A 27284-nucleotide genomic window follows, 5' to 3' on the forward strand; every position below is an offset into this window, starting at 1 on the left:
TTGTCATGTCACATTTTGGAGAGTATTTTGTGTTCTGACTTTCTTCAGGACATGCAGAGACTTGTTAATCCTTAACGGTTAAACTTCCTTTCCAGGTTAAAAAAAAACGTGTTTTATTTTATATTTGGCCATATTGGTTGTTTCAACTTCCTTCCTGTACCTTTGAGACAAAATTCACCTGATTGTCCCCTTACAAACAGAACAGTTTGAACCATCAGTAGGGTTGTGGTAGACCCTGGTATCCAGTAAGGGTCCTGGCTAGACGCCTCCATGCTAAAAACCAAGCCCTGGAATGGCGCAGCTACGTCTGCAGCCTGTCTGCAGCTCAGACACGAGCATTTCACTACATGTTGTACTCTGTATGATTGTGTATGTGACAAATAAAGGTTGGTTGGTTGTTTGCTTCTGTGCTTCATCTTGAGAGCACAGGATATATGCTCTCACTGAGATCATACAGAGCCAATAGGAGAAAGAAAGAAATGTTGGAAAGTGTATTTAGAGCAGTGTAAAACCCAAGCTTTTGGCTCACATAGATTACTTTTGACATATGTTGAAAATTAGTCTGTGTTTAATATGAGCATCCACCATTGACAGTATACACTCACCGGGCAGGTATACTTGTAGTGTTGGGTACATCTTGCCAGTACTAGGTTTGACACACGTTTGCTTTCAGAACTGCTTTAATTCTTTGTGGTATAGATTCAACAAGGGTCTGGAAACATTCTCAGACATTTTGGTTCATATTGACATGACAGCATCTGCTGGCTGCACGTCCATCTTCAGTTCCACCACATCTCAAAGTTCTGTTGGACTGAGATTTGATGAGGCCACCTGAGTGCAATAAACTCACTGTCATATTCAAAAAACAGTTTGAGATTATTTCAGCGTCAGCGTGTTATCCTTCTGGAAGCAGCCATCAGAAGATGGGCACACACGCTCAACAACAAAACTCAGTAAGCCTGTGGTGTTTAATCGATGCTCATTCATGCCTACCATCTGTATGTCCCAGCAGAAATTGAGACTCATCACACCAGGAAACAATTTTCCAGTCTCCTGTTGTCTAATTTTGGTGAGCTTGTGGCAATTATTGCCTCCGTTTTCTGTTCTTAGCTGGCAGCAGTGGCACCCAGTGTGGCCTTTTGTTGCTTCAAGGTTCGCTGTTTTGTTTCTTCAGAGCTGCTCCTCTGCAAACATCATAATGAATGGTTATTTTATTCGTCATTGCCTATCAGCAAACAGCAACACAGTCCTTCTCCCCTGAACCCTACAAGGCATTTTCACCCAGAGAACTGCCCACTCAATTTTTTCCCATTTTTCGGACCATTCACTGTAAACTCTAGAGGTGGTTGTGTTCCCAGCAGATCAGCAATTTCTGAAATGCTCAGACCAGTCTGTCTGGTGTCAATAACCATGCCATGTTCAGAGTCACTGAAATCTCCTTTCTTCCCCATTCTGATTCTGACTTGACTGACCCAAATGCAATGAGTTGCTGCTATGTGATTTTCTGGTGACATCTGTGTGTTAACGAGGAGCTGAACAAAAAGACAGAACAAAGTAATTGGTGTAATTTGTTAAAGTAACAAATCACATCAGCAGACTCAGTAACAAAACCATGATGTTAAGATTATGAAAATTTATTCCAACTAAGTTTAATTAAATGTTGTTTTAAAAAAAAAAAAGTTTTTTCATGTCTGTCAGTGTACAACATCACATAGTTTCTCTGTGTTTATACACCACTCTGCATTTAATCTTTGGTTCTTATTCATCTCTGGGTCTCTTGCACAGTGTGTCTTTTGTCCTCTATACTCTATATCTTAAATTGGTTGCAGCAAATGGCCTGGTTATGCTGAAGGTTTCTTGATGTTAATGAGAGTTTTTCCTTCCCACTGTTGCCAACTGGATGCTCATAGGGGGTATTCTCTATATTATTGTAGGGTCTTTAACTTACAGTATAAAGCACCTTGAAGCAATTGTTGTGATTTGGTGCTATATAAACAATCTTCAATTTCTATTTACTTGTCCCATAAGATTAAGAAAAACATAGCTTAAAAATTATTTCCAAACAACCTTTTGTTCCCTGAACAAATTTTCTGTTTTTTCTGAAGATCGTCCCAAACTGGACCACCTTCAGCTTCCCCCTGCCTCCTGCTCCTGGATCAAAAGTGTCCTCACTATCCGGCCCCAATCACTCAAACTCAGCCTCTGCAAAAAAGATTTAAAGTACCTTCGCAAAACTACAGTATTAACAATTTGTAGATCATGTCAGAAGTTTTTATTAGTTACAATGAGCAGAGTATCACTGTGCATACTCTGTGTTGTCACAGTTGGTCTTCAAATCACTGTCTCACTGTCCACTTGGTGTCATGTTTGCTAATCTAACAAGAAGGTGAATGACACTCATCCTTAACAACTACAATATAACGGGCCTAGAACAACTTAATATGACACAGCATGCTAAATATGTTAACTAACATCCACATGCTTTGCTAGTGGAAGCTCAGAGTATTCCAGCCATGGTACACTCATTAATTGCTCTTTGTTTTTGCTCTGCAGTTCTTCTTAATCATTTTTCGGATATGTTATAGTTGCATATATTATACTATGATCAGCTTGAAGGCTCACATTAATGCATTCCTACTAGTCCAACTGGATTAAGATGATGACGTCAGATGTATGCTTACACTTACAACAATTAAAATGAGAATGGTGAAATTATCCTTTTAAGTGCTGTTTACCCGATCTGCGCAATAGTTCGTTGATTAAAAATTAAATTAAAAAGCATTTAAGCCAGCAGAAGTTAATAATATAATCATATTAAGCTTTATTAACTTCATCTGTTTAATTATTTTGAGCGTTTATTTGCAGTGTTTCATTCCAAGCGGATATTTATGTTTAGATAACGCTTTCTTCTTTGTGAGGCAAATAAGAATTTCACGTAATAATCGGTTTCTCTATCTAAAACACCTGACCACACCCTAAGTAGGACCCAGCTTCCTGTGCAAGTCCCTGAACGCCCCATTATTCTACATCGATTCAACAGGCAGCAGAGTCTCAGGATTCGCCTCAAAACTACACCTGCGAGCCCAGCAGCAGTTTGAATGTTGGCGTATTGATACAGCCTCATGTGTGAGAGGGAAGGTGAAAGGTGTTTGGCTGCTTATCCTCTTAGTAGCATTATGCTGAGCCTCGTACAAGCCCTGCCATGCGGTGCGCCCTTGTAGTTCCCCAAAAACCGGAGTCAGCATCTCTGCGTCCGTTGCGCACAGCTGGAGGAGCAGTCCGCAGCGGCGCGGGGCCGAGCAGCCGGCCGCACAGGTAAGATCCGCGTCCTTGCTCTCTTCACACCGCTGCTTTCTGCGATTTATGCTCTTTTTGCTGATAGAGTGTAGATTAATGATGTACACCGACCTTGCATTATAATCCGGGCTGTCCTCAATTAAACCCCAACGCGCGTCTTTCACTCGCAGATTTCATGTTTTGTTTTTTGTTTTGTTTTTTTAAAAAACATGTTGACGTTAATGCACATCTGGCAGTATAAATTATTAGTATTATTTCATTTACAGCACGCGCGGATTTCATCACGCTAATTTCTGTGCGCTCTTTAAGCCACAATCAGCAGGAATCTCAGTATTTACTGATTTTATTTAGACGGATCTCCTGTTTTTTCTCGCCGCTTTAACATGTTTGACGTGTTTTCAATAGACTCCTATTATGTGAGAAGCTAAAGCCTGAGTGATTATGTAGCCATAGTAACAGGTGGCTGTCTGCATCCTCTATCACCCTCAAATACACACATAGATACACGCGCGCGCGCGCGCACACACACACAAACACACTTTTCCTTAGTATATCTGCAAGTATGCAAGCAGAGGGGACATTATAAATACACACGTGTTCATGATGTGATTTTAAGCTGTAGGTATTTTCTGGTTTTCAGTCCTTCCACAGGTCAAAGCTGAAGATGAAACACACTTTGTGCGTACATGTGCTTTTTTGTCTGCTGTTGGCTTCTTCACACCACATAAGAGCGCAGGCATGACTAAGGATTAGCAATGCATCTGACATAACTTCCTGTTTGGAGTCGAGACAATGAACGTATACTTGCCTCAGAGGAGGAGACTAAGGTGCAGCCGCATCCTCTTCTTTATCTCAGGTGTGCTGCTGTGTTTCGTCTACACCTTGACTTTGAAGGCCAGGCTGTCACAGCCACTAGCCTCCGCCCAGACGGATGATGGAGCGGAGGTGGGTAGCGATGAACATGTGGAGGTCAGCATCCAGGAGTTGATAGCGTCTAATGAGACTGAGGAAACTAAAGCTACCCTGGTGAAAGTCGTCAACAGGACGGATATCGAACAGTGTATCTATGTAGATCCCCAGCCTCCCAAACCGCCACCAACTCCACCGCCACTGACCACCGCAACTCCACACTACCCCCCAACCCAGCCACCTCACAGGAAGGGTGACTACCCAGAGGACTTGTTCTCGATAGAGCAGCGTCAACAGGGCTGGGTGGCCCTGCACATTGTAGGGATGGTTTACATGTTTGTCGCCCTGGCCATCGTCTGCGATGAGTTCTTCGTCCCTGCGCTGGAAGTCATCACCAACAAGCTGGAGATCTCAGATGATGTGGCTGGGGCCACATTCATGGCAGCGGGAGGCTCTGCCCCTGAGCTCTTCACCTCCCTGATTGGGGTCTTCATCTCCCACAGCAACGTGGGTATCGGCACCATTGTGGGCTCAGCCGTCTTCAACATTCTCTTTGTGATCGGCATGTGTGCCATCTTCTCTCGGGAGATGCTGCACCTGACCTGGTGGCCTCTGTTCAGGGACGTGAATTTCTACATCCTGGACCTCATCATGCTTATCATCTTCTTCCTGGATAACATGATCCTGTGGTGGGAGAGCATCCTGCTGGTGCTGGGCTACATCAGCTATGTGAGCTTCATGAAATTCAACAGTCAGATCGAGCAGGCGGTCAAGACCCAGCTTAACAAACACATGAGCATCGTTAAGGTGTGGACCACAGAGGAGCCAGAGAAGGTCAGTAAAGGTCCCTTTTTTAAAACAGGTGTTCAATGGCTACAGTTTGCCCTTTTTTCTGTCTTTCTTTTAATTTCTTGGTCTGATTGATGAATTGTGTCTTGCCTAGAGGTGAAATCATTAATTCCTGAGCTAAAATAATTAATTAGTTGAATAGTTCATTAACAGATGATAATTACACAGTACATTGGTTGGAAATCATTTTTAATACAGAAAAGGCAGTGTGCGTGTGTGTGCTGCTTGGACTAGCTTACCTGCCATCAGGCTTCCAGGCTTTCTTGGTCACTTTGGTTTTTTGCTCTTTAAATTTAGACAAATGAACACTTGCTGTGACACTTTTATTGCACTTTCGGTCAAATTATATTCAACATGAGCAACTTGAGCATCTTCTTTTGTTCATGGCTTCACGCTCACTGTGAGGAGAGATGGGGGTTGAAAGCATGAAAAAAAGTAACATCCATAAATAACTGCACATTTCTACAAAGACTCACAATTCACTGAAATGAAACATGAAATTAGGTAAAATAAATAGAAGAAAGAAAAAAAAGATTAAAGGTTTGCCTTCAGACAGGCTTATGGAGTCAGTCACTGTGCAGAGGTACATTGCTACACTGGGTTTGGCTCTTTCATGAGATTTGTTGACATTAGGAGAGAGAATGAAGCGTTAACAGGTGTTAGAGTTATTTTTGCTTCAGCAATAAGAGAACAAAATAATTTCTTTTATTCATCACGCATTTATCAAACATAAAAGGATGGATGCAGCCAAAACAGATGTTTCTCTAAGCAGTTGTTACCAGAGATACTATCTATCCATTTATTTTCAGTATACACAGTATATTTTCTATCCTTTCATCTCCGCACAGTTGGGACTGCCGCCTGCTCGGACACACTGAAAGAGAGACAGTGATTTGTGGTTCTGAGCAGGTGAAAGACTGTATTTGTGTAAAATCCTTTGATGGTACTGAACAGAGAGGACTCCAGGTGTCATAGATGGGGCGTCACAGGGTGGAGTGATGCAAGTGTCAGTCTTTCTGTCAAAGCCCTGAAATACCACTATATAGAGACATCATTTCATTTACAATTTAAAAACAAAGGAATAAAAGGTTCATTTCCTGCAGGCTGAACAGCTCTCTGCTCCGCTGCTGCTGGGAGAGATCAGCAAATGTCTGAGGCCGTAATCAACATGCAGAACTGCATTACAATATCTCAAGGGCCCGCAGCAGATTCGCCAATTAGCCTGAAGCATGTCTGCAATCAGCATGTGCTTCAGTATTAACACCAAGTGCAGTGAGATGCGTTGCCACATTGCTGGGTCAGAATTGCTGAAATTCAAAACCTCTTCACAGATTTCAGTACATGGTGTTCACATTTATATACATGCTCAACCATCATTTCTTTTTGTTCTTTTCATCAATAGAACACATTAATATCACCTGTTGCATACACAAACACATATATACATAGATTTGGGAGCTCAGTTTAGGAGCATTCATCGTGGAAGCTGTGTATCAGTAGGAATAATGCAGTTGTTGAAACTGGAGATTTAAAAAGGATCAGCCTCAAGGCTTAAGGGTTGTGACTTACTCTTCTGCTGATGGTGAAAAACTCATGCTGGCTGGACTTTTAACTAGATTAGGGGCTTACTACTGTCTTTTGTAAAGGATTAACCTGGAATTCTTGACCTGTCTCAAGACTACAGCTGGAACCATGTCAATTCATCACTTTGCATGTCTACTCCTATGACTGAGTTTAGACTGAGTTTCTACAGTACATTACAATACAATACAATGTTATTTATATAGCACATTTAAAAACCAGAGGTATGTCAAAGTGCTTCACAGAACCAATTAAGAGCAATAACACATGCAAATACAGACCAATCAAAACGCCAAAGCAATCTCCGCTGTTCATATGCTTGAATGTATACGTGTGAGGTAACTCGAACTACTGGTAACCTGAACTGCTGTTAAACTGCCTCACTATAGGAAAGTGAAGCACCACCACCTCCACCACCTGCTGCTGCTGCTCCAGCTGCTCCAGTTGCTGCGCCAAAAGTTGAAGAAAAATCCAAACCAGAACCTGTACAACCTCCAAGCAGCCCTCAAAGCAGCAAACTGCTGCCAGACTCACAAGATGACAAGACAAGACTCAAGGTTTGAAAAACAAACCTTTTGTTGGTTTAGACCATATGAAGGATTAACAAAGCCCCAGCTCTGAAAAATTAAATACAGTGAAATACTTAAATCTAGTCTTTCTATTGGCCAGTAGAGGGTGAACTCCCCAGTTGCAAAAAAGGATGTCCAGTTATATAGATGTCTGGCAAAACAACTCTAATGATCACTTTTTAAAGGACATCAGTAAGCACTTAAATGTTGAGTTTATGGTGTCAGTCATTATTTTCAGTTCTTACTGAATATAAAATGATGTTCAATTTGTAAATTATGGTTTAAATTACAGTCCAAAAAGATGACAAAACAGACTAGCTTGTTAGTGACCCCATGCTGTGAAAAAAAAGTCAATACCACATAAGCATGCAGTGTTCCTTGGCCACTCCATCACTTCAATCTGGCCTGGAAACACTAATATGGTAATGGGACAACTGGGTGATGCCACAATGGCCCTTAAAGCTTTTATATAAAGCTTATGTTATTTGTTGGCTAAATCTCCAGTTAAACTGTAGTGTGACTTCCTTAATTTCAAAGCAAAAATTAATATTTACTTTCAGATGAATTAATGGAGGGATGCATCAGCTCATAATGGAATAAGATCGTAAAGGATCAGCAGATATTTTATCTACACAAGGAGTGTAAGGCTCTTCCTGTTGTAGCTGTTGTAGTAGCATTTAAGTGTTAGATTTACTTTTAAAATCTGTAGGTTTGGTTTATTTTATATGTATATGTATTGTTAGCATACACACAAACTCTGATATAATAGCATAAGTTCTTTAATAATTAATAACCTAGTGAACTTGTTACTTGAATTTACACAAATTAAAATTATCAGACTTACTTGGCCTGGCTTGCTACTATGGTAAGCTAGTTAGCTGGACATGCTAATGTTAGCATCTTGCGTTAAAGCAGAGAAACATGTTGGTTAATCTGTTCCTCACACTTTCATTGACTGTTTTTGGCCCTTCAACGTTTGAAACAAAAGTCAGAAGTCATCTGATGAGACAGTTTGTTATTTGATTTTTGGGGTAGATATCGAGGTCCATCAGGCACTAGTCCTTCTCTCCCTTTTGTTTTTATTGTCCAATTCTTAAAGGTGTTTATCACAAGGCAAGATAGTGACATTGGCAAAACAGCCTGTACATATTGTTACCTTTATTATTGTTTTCAGCAATAAAACTCTAGAGTGAGATGACAGTGTTAGCCTGTAACATTTGACAATAATTGTTACCCATTTCATGCCAGCCATTTTGGCATGTCAGTGTAGGGTACGCTCAGGTGTCATTTACAGTCCTGTTGTATTTAATGTTTTAAACCCATTCCATTTATGTGTAGTACCAGGACCCTGGTTCCTCTAACTGGATCATAGCCATAGTTGACGTTATTAATTATACCCGTTTTTCTCCTTGCAATACCTTGTCAAAATGGCTGCTCTAACAAAAGCAAAACACCTTTTTGATTCTCACTGGTCTGCACTGGTTAGTATTATTAAAGGTTCCCTAAGGTTAAATGCTTTAGTTCTGACTAGGTGCCTGTTGTCCTGTAGGTGCGTCCAGCCCTGCAGCGAGGAGGCAGCTCAGCCTCCCTACACAACACCTCGCTTCGGAGCACCATCTTCCAGCTGATGATTCACACATTGGACCCTCTGGGAGAAGGTAACCAATGTTTTCTCGGGTGATAATATCACGTCTGCAGCAAAATTAGAAATTAAAAATGCACAGTGCTCATTAAAAACTGGTTCAACATACATATTTGGGTCAACAACCAAATATGTATGTGTAAATGTCAAAGTTCTAACCTCATTATTTAGCTACAATTTGATCCTTAATTTTAAAGGACTTTCTGTGATGAAGTATTTTACCATTTTAACATAAGTAAACAAGATGCAAGATGTTGGAGACGGTTGATCTGATATCCTCGTGTTGGTGTTGTTCCCAGATCATCATACTAAATGTTGTTCCAGGATCAACATTGCAAGTGACCAATCAGAATGTTGTGACATCATACCTTTGCGACTTCGGGAAAAACCGGCGTAAAACAAAAAACTGTACTTAAGCTGCGTGAAACCGCCTCTGTCCGCCGATCAACGGACCCTGACCCTAACCCTAACCGTAACCCTTTAATAAACAGTAAGCAGAATTGATATTGTCCTTGCAACATTGGAATTTCATAAATGCACGAATGGCTTGGAATAACGAATAATAACGTCACAACAATGTGATTGGTCACTTGCAATGTTGAACCTGAAACAACATTTTCATGATGGTCTGGGAACAACACCAACACGAGGATATCAGATCATCCGTTGGAGACAGCAGGACCTCACTAATGATTACTTTCATTATCAGTTCCCTAATAAATTTGTCTGTAATTAGATTTAATATTTTTTCTTACTTCTGTACCTGATGCTGCACCTTCCATTCAGGAGAAGTTAAATTAATTAACAAATAGTTAAATCTGCTTACAGCTTCTTTACAGTTTTCTTGACATTTATTAAAGGCCTATAAGCTTCTTATAAATGCTTAGAAGGCTTAAATAAATCATTATCATGCATAAGAAAAAAAAGCTGTAATTAATGAAGGAAATGAAGGAAAGTGGTGCTTAATGACCAAAGCAAAGTCTTCTCACACTCGCTCATGGACTGTAATTAAAAATAATAAATAAAAAACCAAGTGAAATCCTGTTGATCGATTAAATGTTCCAGCTTGTTGCAAAGTTGCCAGTGACTCAGCTGTATCCCTCCTGTCCCTTTCTCTGAGTCAGTGTCGCGTGATGAACCGCAACGACCTTCAGTCTGTCCTCGAACTCACCGGTGTGCTGTTCCCTAACTCAAAGCACTGAGCCACTGTTGATCCTTAATCAGCTTTTCAATACAGGGTAATAAAAGCTGGATAAGAGCCAGCATGCTAGCAAGCCGAGCGCTTTATCTCTGTGGAAGCAGAGACCGGCTCCTTGCAGCTGGACTGCAGTACGCAACCCTAACCCTAAACATGAGTGATTTCCAGATAAATAGACCCGTGATTTTTTGCATACAGTTCATTTGTGGAGCAACTGGTTTCAGTGCAGCAAGTGTGCTGCAGTGTATTTCTGTATTTGTGCTGACAGCAGAAGAGAAGGCTTTGGTCCGACATAAAGGAATCTGACTTATCCGTTATTTCAGCTGATCTATTAGGTTTCATTCACTACATCAGAACAATGTGAAGTTACATCTTTCTAATTCAGAAACTTCTGCTGTATTAGGGAGTGGTATTTAATTGATTTTTTTCATTCTTTTGTTAAATTTAAACAATATTAAGGACAGCGTTCCTGGAGGATTAAAAAGTTAAATTATAATAATTCCACAATAGTAATGCCACACAAAAAGTTACACATCAAAGAAGACGTTTTTGGACTGTCAGGTTGTAGCTAGACTTTCTTACTTTCCAGGATTTGACTTGAGTTTGTGGCTTCTAATGTTCCTCACAAGGCTGTCTGTTACAGTGTGGACAATGACTGCAGGGCATCTGATTTAAAGTATTCTTGCTAACAATGTCACCAAATTTGCAATGACAGAATTGGACAATGTAAGAAAACTTGACAAGGCATGGCAGTTGCATGGATCAAACTTCAGACCCTTAATCAACCTTTATGTATACCGATTACAATTATATTAGCAGAAGAGGAAAACCCATGAATGATGTCTTCCATTTTCTTAGCATAGTACAAGCAATGTTCCCTCTAATTTTTCATGTGTCTGAGCGAACGCACAAACTCCCTGAGCGGTCCCTTGGACCACTGTGAGCAACAGCAGATGTGTGCACTGTGGTCACGCCAGCATGGAATCGATCCAAGTCACATGGTTTATTAAAATAATCAAATTACAGCATTTACATTTATGTTAGACTACTTTTAATTAACTGCTTTAGCCCACTTACAATGAAAATGTAAAAAAATCTTGTTCATGACCTGTGTAGTATGTTAACACTATTGGAAGTAAAAAATAACTTGAACTCCAATTCTGAAAAAACAACTTTCTTCTTTCTTTTTTTTTTTGTAAAGCTCTGACTTGTATTATTAGTATGAGTCTGTGGTCTGGGAGAGAGTCCTGTAACTCTGTCTGCAAAATACAGTATATAATGTTGGGCAATTAATTACATAGTTACTTCTTCAAAAAAAGTAACTGAGTTATGCAAACAACAAGTTTTTTGCAGCCGTTTACCTAAAAATGCAGCCAAAGCGTTTTTTAAAATAAACATTTCAAACTATTTACAGAACAATCAGCTGTTCTGCATCAAATTTGATGCAGTAAATATAAACCACGATAGTATTCAGGAAGAAAACCAAACATTGCACATATTTTTTTATCATAATTCTGGTTTAATGTGGCCTATCAACACAATTTAAAAACTGGTATAAAGTCCACACTTTTTCCGTCAATTGTCCCGTCTGTCCTGCTCACATCTCCAATGGTTGTACACGTTGTCATTAACGTGGCTTCACTCCACATCAGCCATGCCACTTTGCTAGCTAAAACACCGTGCCAGCAGTGCGCAATTGCGCACGCGCGCAGCTTAGAGGGAACATTGAGTATAAGTACAGTATAATACTCTATATAATAATGTATATGTGTGTAAAACTGAAATAAAGTAGTGTATTGATTGATTATTAAGAATTTAATAAAATCAATGTATCTTTAGAATAGTTCAAACCAATAAAAAATGATACTTACTTTATGAATTACAAAAATAAATTGTAAAACACACACATTACATTTCCAAGTTTGCAGTCTTGCAAATTTTAGCCAATCTTTATGCGGTGTACTCAGCTGTAAAAGGAAAATGAATGTGACTCTAATTCTGACTTCTAAAATGCTCACAAGTTGCCAGTTATTTTGAGACCAGCTCAAACTGTTTTTTGATAAGCAGTTATGTGTGACAGCGTTTAACCTGAGCCTGTTACTACCATGCAGAGATATTATTTTTGTTACTATGAAACATTTACTGCACCATGAACCTGAAAACTGTCAGTCAAATTGAAATCAGAATCAGAATCAGAAAGGGTTTTATTGCCAAATGTTGAGCAGGTTTACAACATTAGGAAATTGCTGCGGTGCTTCAGTGCAAACATACTGTCATAAATTGCGCTTAAATAGACGTGAAAAAATAAAAGTAAGAATAAGAATTAAAAGTGCTACGTAGAAAGATATATGCATGAGATATACATGAGATATATACATGAGAATAAGAATTAAAAGTGCTACGTAGAAAGATATATACATGGGTGCAGGTGGTGATCAGTGCCAAAACATGGAATGATGCAGTGAACACAGCGTAGGGTCATGTGTTAGTGGTGGGAACAGTCGTACGTTTATTGTTCATGTGTCCAACAGCAGAGGGGAAGAAACTGTTCTTATGGCGAGAGGTTCTGGTGCGAATGGACCGGAGCCTCCTGCCTGAGGGGAGCAGGTCAAACAGACTGTATCCAGGGTGAGAAGGGTCAGCTGAGATCCGAGCTGCACGCCGCAGTGTCCTGGAGGTGTACAGGTCCTGCAGAGATGGGAGTCTGCAGCCAATCACCTTCTCAGCAGAGCGCACAACACGCTGCAGTCTCTGTTTGTCCCTGATAGTGGCTCCAGCGTACCACACGGTGATGGAGGAGGTGAGGATGGACTCGATGATTGCGGTGTAGAATTGCATCATTGTCCGTGTTGGCAGGTTGAATTTCTTCAGCTGCCTCAGGAAGTACATCCTCTGCTGGGCTTTCTTGATGACGGAGGTGATGGTGGGCTCCCACTTCAGGTCCTGAGTGATGGTGGTACCCAGGAAGCGGAATGAGTCCACAGAGGTGATGGGGGTGTCAGTCAGGATGATGGGGGGGAGTGGGGCTGTGTGCTTCCTGAAGTCCACAATAATCTCCACTGTCTTCTGGGCATTCAGCACCAGGTTGTTGTGGCTGCACCAAGACACCAGACGTTCAACCTCCCTCCTGTAGGCAGACTCATCCCCGTCCGAGATGAGCCCAATAACGGTGGTGTCATCTGCAAACTTGATTAGCTTGACAGACTGGTGGGTGGAGGTGCAGCAGTTGGTGTACAGGGAGAAGAGCAGAGGAGAAAGAACACAGCCCTGAGGGGAGCCGGTGCTGATGGTCCGGGAGTCCGAGACATTCTTTCCCAGCCTCACATGCTGCTTCCTGTCCGTCAGGAAGTCAGTGATCCACCGGCAGATGGGATCAGGCACATTCATCTGGGAAAGCTTGCCTTGGAGATGGTCTGGAAGGATGGTGTTGAAGGCAGAGCTGAAGTCCACAAACAGGATCCTGGCGTAGGTTCCTGGGGAGTCCAGATGCTGCAGGATGAAGTGTAGGGCCATGTTGATGGCATCATCTACAGACCTGTTGGCTCTGTATGCAAACTGCAGGGGGTCCAGGAGGGGGGCCGTGAGGGTCTTGAGATGGGAGAGAACTAGGCGCTCAAATGACTTCATGACCACAGATGTCAGAGCCACGGGTCTGTAGTCATTTAGTCCAGTGATCCTAGGTTTCTTGGGGACAGGGATTATGGTAGAGGACTTGAAGCAGGCAGGCACATGACATGCCTGCAGTGAGGAGTTGAAAATGCCAGAAAACACTGGGGCCAGCTCGTTTGCACAGTGTCTGAGGGTGGCAGGAGACACACCGTCTGGGCCGGGAGCTTTTCGAGCATTCAGACTCTTAAACTGCTTCCTCACATCTGCTTCATGAATATGAAGAGTTGTGGTGGGAAGAGGTGGTGTGAAATCCTATTATGTGTGGGGTGAGGAGGGGGTGTTGTAGGTGAACAGTTTGAAGGTGGTGATGGCTCTATGGAGGGGGGGGAGAGGTGGGGGAATTAGTGTCCAAATTGCCTCTATTGTTGGGGCCGTTGGAGGTGTGAAGGCTGCCTGATGGCTCGTCAAAACGGCAGTAAAAGTCGTTAAGGGTGTTGGCCAAGAGCAAGTCATCAGTGGAGTGGAGGGTTTTAGGCTTGTAGTTGGTGATATTCCTAAAACCTTTCCACACAGAGGCCGAGTCATTCTCTGAGATCTGCTGCTGCATCTTCTCAGAGTGCTGATGTTTAGCAATGTCCACTTCTTTAGTGAACCTGTACTTGGCCTCTCTGCAGCAGTCCCTGTCTCCGCTTCTGAACGCCTTTCTCTGGCCCTGAAGTTACAACCATGTCTGTGGTTTCCATCGTAGAAGCAGTTCTTAGAGGGGCCGTTAAAACCCCTGGCCCCAGAAAAGTCAGAAGAGGTAAGAGTTACAAAAAGTTGTTGCCTGGTTTGAAGCGTTTGTTGTCTTTAATTTTTTTGTGTATTTGTTTGTGGATCAAACTTCAGATTTCCTGCTTAGTTGTGTTGCTTATCTATGTTTTGAAGTCAAACTTTCTGGAACTCATCACAGTCACTCAACATGGGCATGTTAAACTTTTGGTCCTCATCTGTTAGCCTGGCTAATACAAACCTGACATACGAGACAATTCACCGCTGAACAGAATAATGTTTAGAACAACAGTGGGGCTCAAGGCCAGGAATGGATTAGCCACTGAGTTGGAGATGACTCCAGATGACTCCGACATATCATGTCAGCAGGTCCATCTAACCCAATCTAAGTTAGGCAGATACCACAGGAAACCACAGAGGTCATATCCAGGCTTCAGCAGGTCTCAGCTGTTTTAACCAATACCTATTCACACAGACAGTATGTGCATACCAAGAATATGTGGGTGTTTTTGTGTCGCGGTTTGGAGAATGAGCTAATTTTTCACCTTTGATGTCAAAAAGAAAAAAGTAATTAAGGAGTCAGACTGATAATGTGTGTTGTGAATGTCTGCCAATCAGAAACATCTTTTAATGGTGATGTTAGAGGGGAGGGGCCAGTACAGAGGAAAGGTAAGGTGAAAAACATCATTGCTGTTGTGTTGTTTCTGCACTAGTTGTTCTTGTGGTTGTTGTTGTTGCTGTTGTGTTCAGTCTGGTCTGCTATTACAGAACACATTTTTGACCGCTATGCATGCATTGGATGGTTGCATGTTTGTGTGTCCGTCAGAAAGCTGTGAGAATCGTTGACCTTTTGGCACACTCTGGCTGTTTGTAAAGAACATGACTAATTTATCTGTAGACTAGTGTCATTGGCTGATATTATGTATTAGACAATTTGCATATTATTGATCAAGAAACTGACCTCACAGCCCATTGTTGCTGGGTTCAGTCATTATGCAAATGTACTGTTTATAAGGTAGGGGAAACCCGCAGTCAGCTGAAACTGAAGAAATCACTTGGATGAATGAGGAAACATTTCTCCCACTGAGAAAATGAACACAAACAACTTTTTGGGGTCCAATTAATAAAAATCACATTTATTGGACGCTGCAGTGTGTATCAATAAATACATGGTTTGACAATCTTAGAATAGTTTCCAGGTTTTTCCAAGGGTAGCTGCATAGGCAAAGACTACCCTGACTAACTTCTGAAGCACACCCAGTCATTTTGGGGGGGCCTGAAATTTGACAGAAATTGCACAGTACAGAAGCTCCTGTGACTACGATGACCTGGATGACTGAGAACCTTCACAGACAGAAACAGGAGTTTCAAGGGTTACTTCTGGTAGGACTTATGAGCGCTGATGTTCCACCAGAGGGCACTCTTCAACTTCCATAACAGTATAAACCCAACAACCACATAAACCAAGCCAAGGCATGTGGAATGTAAACAATAAATTACAAACAAACAAAAAAATGTCCTTAAAGACTGGGAACATTGGAATGGTAAATAATCAGATATCTGTATTGGCCTGAAAAATCTTATCTTAGTCAGGCTCTAGAGTAGATAAAAGCTTGGTGGTGATAAACAGCTTCAAATGAGTCGTAAGTAAGGTTCACATTTTAGCATAGGTACCAGTAATTGTACCTGTTCTCACGTTTGCACTGGATTGGATTGGATCTTTACTCCTAAATGCTGGTCAGTGTGTGTTTATCAGGTCATGTTATTGTTAAAGCTGGTTGTAGAAGAACAGGCTTCACATGAGATTTGTTTGAGCAATGATTCTTTTAACTGCAGCGAAGAACAAAGTAAAGCCTATGAATGTCCCGATGACGGGCAAACTGCAGAGCAAGTCCCATCACCGCTGCAGCGAAGGTGAGTCGTTTGTGCGATGAAACGCCTTTCCTGAAAGCATACTTCCTGTGGGTGTGTTCCAGTGCCATCAGTATTTTGTTTGACTAAATGCATAGTTTTGTTACATGATTTCGAAACATAACCCGGATTTCCAACAACATCTGATTTATATGTTGAAGCGCTTGTATTTCTCTGGCCATTTTTACCTACAATCCTCTGTCATAACATTGCGTAATTTTGTATTGTAATGCAACAGTACAGAACACATATCAGTTATTTTTTGGCATCTGTCTGAGAGGTACGCTTGTGATGTGTGTTAGCCCAGTTTTGCATAAAGACTGAGATAAAAAAAAATAAAATCATATTTTAAATCACATGGGATAAAATTTAGTCTCAGTATGATGGTAAAAATCAAATATCAAAATATCTCCCTCTATAATCCATATTGTGTTTTTTGGTTTTGTTTTTATGTATTTTGTACTCCATTGTATTGAAAATGACTTTAAATATGTTTTGGCATTAGGCTCAGTTTACTTTTCCCATTTTTTGTGCTATTAGCTCAAACGGGTGAAAGAATGGATCTTTCTAAAGAGCTTACAGAATATGAGCCTGGTGTTTTAATAGGGTACCTCCACAGCAAAAACTCTCTTTGTGAAATTTCTTCCCTCCTAGATATTCCACGATCAGCTGTAAGCAATACCATCTGCTTGTCAAGTGATAAAGTATAGACCCTGCTTCCAGGTCTTTAGATGGAAACCAGCACTCTAACTTACTGCTTCTGAGTCAATTAAACCTCATAAATCATCTTTTTCAGGAATGCCGTGATGTTAAACTTTATTGTAACAGCTGGGATAGCAGTGATGCTGATCATTTTTATTGAAGATAAAATCTCATTGTTGTCACAGTGCTTGTTTAGGAACCGAAGAAGAGTTTGAACCTGGAAATAGATGATGTAAAGTTACAGAGCGGGGTCATCAAGTGCATGTGTAAAAGTCACAAACACTCTGCTCATTCACTAACTTCAGAATTCCAAACCTCCTCTGGTATTAACATCAGCACAAACACTGTGCTCTGGGAGCTTCATGGCTTTGGTTACTTGAGCTGAGCAGCTCCTGTAGGAGGAGCTGTGCATGAGACAAAGAAATTGGATTAAATTTATTCTCATCTTCTAATTTAAAAAGTTAATATCAGGCTGCATAAAAGGATCCAAAGGATGTTTAATTTGTAATTAATTGTGTGAATATTCAGATGAAGAAAGTTATTATTTTAATAGTTGTACTGTTGATTAATATTGTAGTGACTTGTGCTTTGACATTTATTGTGATATTGCGAGTGCACATATGCACATGGTCTTCTATCAGTAATCAGAGACAGTTTTGGGGTTTGAAGGAGGTTGTTCTTCAGACTCAGTTCATATGTTTGTGCGTCATAGTGTGGAGTAAGGAGTTGCTTGACAGTCTGAGGTGCACAGCAAAGTGGGGCTGTGAGGAACCTGGAGAGGCCTCGACAAGACCGAATCAATGAGCCCTGAGGATTAACATGCATATGAGTGTGCATGTGACTCTCTTCCCCGCCTTTAGTAGAGCATGTTTATTGCCAGACACTCCAATCACTCCCACTGCCACTTCATACTGGCCTCTAGAGCAGAATAATTTGTCAGTGTAACATTAAATTTGTGATTTATCTTCGCTAAGTGTGAAATTAGCTGCAGTTCTCTAATATTTAGATACGTTTAAAAATAAGTGTGAGCGGAAGTTTTCCAAATTCTTTAATACAGCAAACTTGCTTGGAAATTCAAATTCACCTGAATTTTTAATCACCTAACTGCAAAGTACTTTAGCTGATATAAGGTGAGGAGTCATCAGTCTGAAGTGATGGATTTAAAATGGTGACCATAACACAAACCAGCAGGGTTATTACATCATCCAAAAGTGACTCTGTTCAGTTGTGTTCAGTTAGATATGGGGAAACACTGCTGCATACAAAGAACAAACTAAAAGACATCTTTGCCCTTTCAAAATAAAATCAAAGGAAAAGTCAGAGTGGCAGGTAGACAAAGAAGACAGTGAAAAGGTCAAAGTAAAAGCATAAAGTCACTAAACATTTAAGTGAGGTTGATGTGTCCTGTTTGTAAAAAGATGCAGTGAAACTGTTTTATCTAAAATGGCTATGGGATATTTAAAATCTGCAGTGTTTGAAAAGCAGGTTAAAATTCATATTTTTATCTATATTACTCCGTGTGGTTTTCCTCTTTTTTAAGATCCAGATCAAAAGCCAAAGTCTGAGCAGCCAGCTGCTGCCGGTGCATCAGAGGGAGCAGCTACTGCTGAGCCGTCCACCTCACAGCCTCCAAAGGCAGAAGAGACAACTCAGGAAACATCTGACCAACCGGACGAATCGAAGGTACGAGAAGATTTCAGCTCACTGTGCAGTTTGCCACAGAAGTGAGGAAAGTGGAGATTTTAACAACTTTGATCCTATAGTTTTAAAAGTCGTGATAATACACGTCTCATCTTAATATGAACGCACGTGTTTCTTTAGCTGTTGTCATGTTGCCAAAAGAAACTAGTTAAGTTGTCAAGGAAACTGATGAAAACCTAGCAGCATCTGTATCCTCCATGCGAATTGCGAAGCACTGGAATGCAGTCAGATGTTAATTGCAATGTGAAGCCTGGGAAATAACAGGCGTGATGAGCATGTGAAGATGGCATTACTGTCTCCCTAGATTTGAATAGATTAGCTTCAAATTCATATTTCTGCTTCTTTATCTTTTCAACAGACCTGGAGACAGAAAGCTATGACTTTAACTATGTTTCTTACTTGATTTTGAATCTTCAGATTTTAAATTGGCCTCTAATTATTCCTGGCATAATGTATTTTGAAAATGCACCCAAGGAATATACTTAAGCACATGGTGTATTAGTAAAATTGAAGGAAAGATGGTAAGAGCGTTGGCTTCAATCTGCACATTTTCAAACTAATTTAAGAGGTTTTGGCTTGCTTCATATTTGTTTCTAGTATGTGTTCTTCTTTCCTAACATATTACATTTTGGTTATGTGGTACAGTTCAAAATAAAGCTTGAAAATGACAAGAATGTATAATCTTTAACAAACACATCAATTGAGAAATGAAGGTAACCGTTAACACCCACACAAGTTGCTTTCTGTCAGTTTAGTGTCACCTCAGTTTTCTGGCATACTGACCTCAGATCACACTTTGCATGGAGGCCTGTATATATCAGCTGCCAGCACTTTTTGAAAACCACATCGCCAAAGCCAGAAGCTGTGAACAAGGCTGTGAGGAGGTTGGATAACATGCAGTGTTGAAGAACGATGGAGGGCCTAACACAAGCACACTAGCTTATACTTTTTGTTAATTTATTGTTCATGTATACATAAAAAAATTAAAAAGGAGTGGCAGTAATGTTGCAGAATATTAACAAAGTATTATAGTAAGATATTAACAAATAACAAAGTAAGATATACTTAATCTATCCTAAAAGTTGGGAAATTACTGTGTTATAAGCAAACTAACACTACAAACTAAAAGAACCTCGCTCAGTGAAGTAAATACAATATCACAAAGCAAAATAGCTCACAAAGGTAAAAAGAAAAGACGCAAAATAAAAATAGAGCTAATTTAAATAGAAGAAAAAAGTGAAGAGCTAAGATAATAAGGGGGGCTTAATAAGTAAAGCTCTGACAATATAGGGATATGTTCCTTCTCTGTAACATGTCCAGGATTATGCTGCTGTAACTGGTGCAGTCCCTTCACATTTCTTGTTACCACTCAGAGTAACGTCTCTGTCGCCCAAAAGTACTGAAACCATGTACGGTCACAGTGGGGTCTGGAAAATGTGAGTGTGTCAATATCTTGCTGCAGCACTCCAGGATACACATCAACTGTGAGCTCACATTTGCCATGATGATCACTGGAAGAGCTCCAGAGCTGAAACCCTGTCTTATCCTCCAGGACTGTTGTGCTCAGGAGATAGATCTGTCAGTACCATCAGCTGGTGAAAGGTCTCCATTGCTCAATCTCATTAGAAAATAAACCAGTAGTAGACTGGTAGTAGAAGTAGACTCATCCAAGACTGGACGTTTCAAGACTTTCAAAACAAAAAGTCACAAGTTCATACACATAAATAACAGTGAAGTCCTCAAATAATAAAAAAAAACAGCTAATTTGTGAAATGTACCTAAAAAAATTCTCATGTAAAATCATCAATTCACCAAGACCAAAACCAGCCCTGAAATATTAAATACTAAATAATAAATCTAATGCATCTTTTATGTGGTTCCCGCTTCGTTGTGTGCAGTGAGTCAGGGGGTTTGACTCACTCTGTTCCTTCTCCTACAGGCAGCAGCAGCATCAGCAGGTGGATCAGGGGGCTCTGAGGGCAGCGCTGAGGATGAGAGTGGTGACGAAGAAAGCAGCGACTCGAGCGAGAGTGAAGATGATGGCGACAATGAAGACAAGGAGGAAGAAGAAAAGGAGGAAGAAGAGGAGGAGGAGAACCAACCATTGTCTTTAGGGTGGCCTGAAACCAGGCGCAAGCAGGCGACATATCTGTTCCTGCTGCCCATCGTGTTCCCGCTGTGGCTCACCCTGCCTGATGTCCGCAACCTGGTGAACAGCCCTCATCATCATTATCATTATGACCTATGACCTTAAAGCTTTACATACTAAAATGATGTATTTTATTATCTTTACCCATGGGATTGGAACAGAATTGGCTGAAAACTTGGCTTCTGTAAGCTGTACAAACTTGATAGTTTAAGACATATTCATGCAATATGTGATTTTGACCGTGGGCACTAACAATAATGGCCAAGGTGAAATGCTTAGCTAACCTACAGGTAATATAAAGTTTTTACTGATTTTCACATTTGGTGTTACTTTGATCTGATTTTCACCAAAATTAATTCATCTTCAGCTGTTTTTGGTATCTACCGACACACAAAACTTGAAAATATCTAGAAAACTGTGAATGCTAACAGACAGATAGAACCGACTGCAGTGAGTGAATTGTATGGATCAGATGCTATCATTTACAATGGATTACATTGGATTAATTTTTTATTTTTTGTAGTTTCAGGATCTAAGTCTCTGTTCCCAGGTGTCATAATGTTTTTGAACATGTAATGTGAATGGCTCTGGTGCTTTTCAGGCATCCAGGAGATACTTTGCCATCACCTTCATAGGCTCCATCATCTGGATTGGTGCTTTCTCCTACCTGATGGTGTGGTGGGCTCATCAGGTTGGTGGAGTCTTAACACATGTTATGTTGGTCTTTTATTCACACTGATAAGGACCCTGGCAGACTACTTTCCTACATGTCTCAGAGTAGTCGGCCCTGAGTGATGTCAATGATACTTTCAGGTGATGCTTCTGCAGTTAGTGCGGTTAGTTTAACATAAAGATAGTGAGAGCATAACATAGAGACAGTGAGACTGTCCTAGTTTTATAGAAAGTTTTGTCTTTTATTTGTCTCGTTTTACCTTGTGCAAGAAAAAAACATAATTTTGCCCAATTTCTCCTTAAAGGTCATCTCATTGTGCTTGCACCGCAGTTGAGGTCTGGGCTATGAAAGTTCTCGCTCTTCTGGACATTATAGTGGAATTTACAGCCTGATCCTCAGGCATGAATGCACAGTGCACAACCCCATGATTTTTAAAAATTGGTTTAAATTGGGAGATTATGGGCTTTTCCATAATGCTGTTTGTTCTCTGGGTTCTGGCCTCTTGAAATGGCAGCCTCAGAATAAAATTGGACAAAATGAGACTTCCAGTGAGTGTTTTTGTTTTTGTTTTTTTAAAGCAGCATTACTACAAGAGGTCCAGGGGTGCACAGAAAGACAGAGAGACTCCTCTCCCAGTGTACTTCAGACCCAGCCACACACTGAGACGAAAACTGGTTCATCCCAAAGACAAACTCCCAAACACAAACTTAACAACGTAGTGTATGCTGTACAGTATAGTGAGGAATGCTCAGACCTCTACATTGGAGAGACCAAACAATCACTTCCTACACGCATGGCACAACATAGAAGAGCCACTTCCACGGGACAAGACTCAGCAGTTCATCTCCATCTAAATGGCAAAGGTCACTCTTTCGTGGATGCCAATGTTCACATTTTGGACAGAGAAGACAGATGGTTTGAAAGAGGAGGGAAAGAAGCCATTTATGTCCACATGTCTTTAAGGAAACTTAAAGAAGTCCAGATGCTTTTCTTTCCAAGCTCCTTAGACTACGATGACCTGGATGACTGAGAACCTTCACAGACATCCTTGGAGAGAGACTATTTAGGTTTTTCTGTAATTTGAGTTTTATTTAGTCTTTGTTGGGGGAAAAATGAAGAAAAAAATGAATAATGTAGAGTAATGTTAACTAGTTAATTAGTCACCGATTTGGGCACACGGTTTAAAATTTTGGTCTCACTTTGTGGCACTTGGGCAGTTTTACCAACCAACTACAGCCAGGTTGGGGATACTCGTTCTGACACTTGTTTTTATCTTTTACTGTTTGCAGGTGGGTGAAACTGTGGGCATCTCAGAGGAGATCATGGGACTGACCATCTTAGCAGCTGGGACATCTATCCCTGACCTGATCACCAGTGTGATTGTGGCCCGGAAGGGTTTGGGTGACATGGCAGTGTCCAGCTCAGTGGGGAGTAACATCTTTGACATCACTGTAGGGTGAGTCACTCTTAATTCCATTCAGTTTTATTTACATAGCGCCAAACCACAAAAATCGCCTAAGGCGCTTTATATTGTAAGGTATTGACCCTACAATAATATGGAGAAAGCCCCCAGAATCCATTGTGTCTAGAATAAAGCATTAATTTATCCACCATTGTACCTGTACTTCAGTCAACAATTGCATCATTGTTGTAAACAAATAAGCCAATATTGTAATCACTATCAAAAAGTTACAAGAGGCTATGCTAAAATAGGCCAAAATATATTTTCTTACAAAAACAAAAAAGGAAGATGTAGCAGACGGGCTACGAAGGTGTGATGGTAAATAGCTTGATTTCTGCTTCTGTTCTGTTTGGTTTTAGTCTGCCGATCCCTTGGTTGATATACACCCTGCTCCACAACGGTGAGCCAGTTATGGTCAGCTCCAATGGCCTGTTCTGCGCCATTGTGCTGCTCTTCCTGATGCTCCTCTTTGTCATTATCTCCATCGCCGCCTGTCGGTGGAAGATGAGCCGAAAGTTGGGCCTCACCATGTTCGTACTGTACTTTGTGTTCCTCGTCCTGAGTGTTCTGCTGGAGGATCGTGTCCTCATCTGCCCTGTTTCCATCTGAGGGAAACAGCACCGTCACACAAGGCTTGGTACATCCACACACGAATGATACTGTAATATAGGATCTGTTAGAGAAAAGAACTGAGCCTAATGTTAAAAGGCTGATCAGGCACACACTAGATGCTAAATTAAAGGAAAATTCTACACTTAATGTGGTTTTACATATTTAATCTGACATTTAATGACATTTAATCAACATTTTCCAGCAGCTCCAGTCTCATAATAAAGTCTTACCCTCCACCTTTTTAACTGAGTGTCTAAGCTCTGTGAAATATATTCAACATATAGTGCAAAGAGATGTACACTCAATGAAATAAGGGCTAGGATGTTACTGTCTTTGGTATGAAATACAATGAGATATCCAACCGTGGCCTCTGTTGGCAGGAACAAAGACTGCCACTAGGTGCCTACTGCTTTAGTATGAGTAGTGGGATTAAACAGCAGGCAGGGATACATTGAAATGTTAGTAGAAGAGATTGGAAAATGTGAAGCTTAAATCATGGCTTTCAAGTTTGGAGGGTGTGTTTGGTATTGGACGTGTGGCTTGCAGGATTTGATCCATTTGTGCACATGTTCAGCCGGTAATCAGCAATCTGACTTTATTGCCCACAAAGAAGTGATTATTTCTAACATATTGTTTAATAGTTGCCAATAGGAGTCCACTGGGAGTGCACTGAAGCAAGCCCGACTACTGTGTGTCCATATTTCCAACATTTCCAACAGTTTTTTAATGAAAAACGGGAAAACGATCAGACTTAGCCGCTTAGTCTGCAGGCGCGTGATTAGAAAGCTAAGTGGTCACAACTATTTTTCTTTGTGGTTTAAAAGCAACTACCATTGCAACTATCATTTTCAAAGTTCATTACTAGCCATACTGTGCAACATGGATTTAATAAACTTAAGAGACACATTTGATTAGTGTAGATTGTACACTGGATGATGTTACCTGCCGAATCTTGGCCAAGATGAATGGCTGGTATTTCTCATGTGTGTGTTTCCATACTAGATCCTCATTTGTGCGGTCACAATATCAGCTGAGAGAAATTATCTTTAGTTTTTCTCAAGTACTGGTGTCAGCACATCATTTCATGTTGCACTCCTAACAATAGTAGGTGATAAAGGATATAACAGCAGCGGTGAGATGGCTGTCTTTGATTTCAAAACCATTACAACAGCCAACTTTGAACCTCTTTCACAGTGGGCTATAGAATCACCAGTTTGGAGCCATGACCAAATTAAGAATAGTTTTACCCCAAGAATCCTCTTCAAATGCAAAAAGTGCAACAGTTTTGTATAGTAGTGAAACACATTTACCTAACACATGAAAGATCACAGGTCAAGACCAGGAGAAGACACAAATCCTGAAGTCCAACACACAGATCCATCTGCTGTAGCGACCTGCTGTGAATGAGGGAGTAGCTGGAAGAAGCATAATTAAAAACTTCTTATCGCGGGAGCAATGACTATAAAATATCAATACAGCTAATGCACACAAGACGAGAGATGTCAGAATAAATCAGGAAATAACTAACGCTAAGACCAGGACTAAGATATATAAGATTGAAATAAGATTTGCCGTGTTGTGGCGTTAACGTCATTTCAACGAGATTAACGCTGACAGCACTAGTGGAAACACAACGAATATGACTGCACATTTACTCCGACATCATCCTAGTGCAAAGACAAGTGGAAGCAGATAAAAACAACAAGCACGCATGCTTCAAACTTTACCCGAGTCATTTAGACAGCCGTTAGCACATGATTCTCCTTATGGGGACCTGATATGTTTAATATGCTGCTGAGAATATAGCCCAGAAGAAGCGTATAGTATAGCTTTTATTTCGGAAAGAGCCATTTCTCTGTAATAAACTCTCTTTTCCAAAGATGAGTGATTTCTCAATCAGATATATTTATTTATTTTTATTACTTTGTTGTTTCAGCAACATTAAATTTCAAAACTGTACGTTTGAGTTAAAATATATATTTATAATTTTAATAAATGACAAATTAAAAAGGCATGAACATTTTTTTTGTATCAAAAAAATATCGAACCGTGACACCAAAGTATTGAACCGAACTGTGAATTTTGTGTATCGTTGCACCCCTAATATATATATATACTGTACTATATATATATATATATAGATATACACTCAACAAAAATATAAACGCAACACCTGTTGGAAATCAGAGTCACTGGATGCAACTTCAGTTTTGTATGTTTAGTATTTCTGGAACTATCATCCCTAACACCCTGTTCTGTATTTAACTTGACAAGTATTTGTTCATGTTTAGTGTTAAAAAGAGTTTTTGTGTCACTTAACTGTGGTGGAGAGAGTCAGTGTGTGTGTGTATCAGGAAGACACGCATCAGACTGTCTTAGCTGTGAGAAAACCTGACCCGTGTGATGTTTTCAGATGTTCCTGTTGTGCTCTTGTTGGATTGAAGTGGATGCAAACATGGATTATTGATAATGAAAAGTATCAATATTTCAAATTAAAATTCCATGCTGCAATAAATTATTTTTTTAACAGTGAACTGGAACAGTGTGCGGTGTTTTGGGGAACTGGAAAAGAATATGCTGTTCTTTTAATCTAAAACAATATATATGGTTACACTGGTTCTACCAGAAAGTATTTCCTCTTCCTTTGTCTTCTTTAATAAAAAGTATTTAATTAAATGTACATTATACTGGCTAAGTATAAAAATTGATGGTATGTCTGTTTCCCAGAAGTGATGCTGGAATTTCCACTTGTAAGTGGTTGCATAGTAGATTATAACGCCCACTCCAAACACAAATATGCAGATTAAACTACAATTAAACTGTGTGATGTTTATGCTAATAGCTAGCAAGCTAAGAGTGCAACAAATCTATGTCACGTTGTTTGCAGGTATGTGTGCGCAAAACCTCAGTATAAGGGAAAGGCCTTGCTGATGGATTTATGGGTTCACTGCAGTTTTGATTCATACTGAATAAAACATCTTCAACTAATAAAGATGGCGCCTGTTAAGACTGCAGACAGGAGGAAAAACCAGGCTAACAGTTTAACAATGACATGTCATTAGTCGGTTTGTTAGCCAAATGTTAGCTTTTCTTGAAACAAAATGACATTTGCGTTAACTTTTCTTACAGGCAACACAATTTGGCCATTTAAAGCTAGCATTCTGCTTGAGAAGGCTGATGGCTGATTGACTTAAAAATATGACGTAGCACTCATTTCAACACGATAAGTCAATGTATTCTTTTTTGTCCAGTCTTAGGCTTCAGCAGCCCCATTCATTATGGGTTGTCTTGCAGGTCCCTCCTGAAAGCTGATGTCTAAAGTGTGACAGTTCTTAAGCATTTAGAAGTTCTTTGACTCTACAGTCACATAAGGGGAAACTGGTTAGAGACCACAGCACAACCAGAATTTTTTTTAGCAAACATGTGCAATGGGCGATGAACTACACAGACTGAGTCAGACTCAACGTGAGACCATGACTGTTTGCAGACAGGTTGCCTCTCGCCAGCGACCCGTGCCGTCGTCTTGTGATTGCGTTGAGAATTCAATCCAGTCATTGGGAATCTTCCTCCTACTCACAATTGACGGATTTAAACATTAAATACATTTAAACTAAATATTTTAAGAAGACGACGCTACAGACAGCAACAC

At 40.4% G+C, this 27284-nt stretch overlaps 1 protein-coding gene across 3 annotated transcripts; it reads left to right on the forward strand.

Moving 5' to 3' along the window:
* The first annotated feature begins 2999 nt into the window (after positions 1-2999).
* On the forward strand, positions 3000-23880 carry LOC113012185 (sodium/potassium/calcium exchanger 1-like). 3 transcript variants are annotated; one of them, XM_026152267.1, is made up of 11 exons: positions 3000-3315; positions 3938-5040; positions 7026-7193; positions 8755-8863; positions 15044-15094; positions 16262-16339; positions 18579-18721; positions 20679-20948; positions 21490-21579; positions 22851-23017; positions 23383-23880. In XM_026152267.1, the coding sequence occupies exons 2-11, from the start codon at positions 4090-4092 to the stop codon at positions 23630-23632; spliced, it is 2277 nt and encodes a 758-aa protein (XP_026008052.1). In that variant the 5' UTR covers positions 3000-3315; positions 3938-4089; the 3' UTR covers positions 23633-23880. The 3 variants fall into 3 exon arrangements, with proteins under 3 accessions (XP_026008052.1, XP_026008127.1, XP_026008205.1); XM_026152342.1 differs by lacking the exon at positions 15044-15094 and having other exon boundaries at positions 3001-3315; XM_026152420.1 differs by lacking the exons at positions 15044-15094; positions 16262-16339 and having other exon boundaries at positions 3004-3315.
* Positions 23881-27284: the final 3404 nt, after the last annotated feature.

The sequence above is a fragment of the Astatotilapia calliptera genome, chromosome 1, assembly GCF_900246225.1.
Source record: "Astatotilapia calliptera chromosome 1, fAstCal1.2, whole genome shotgun sequence".
Lineage (NCBI taxonomy): Eukaryota > Metazoa > Chordata > Actinopteri > Cichliformes > Cichlidae > Astatotilapia > Astatotilapia calliptera.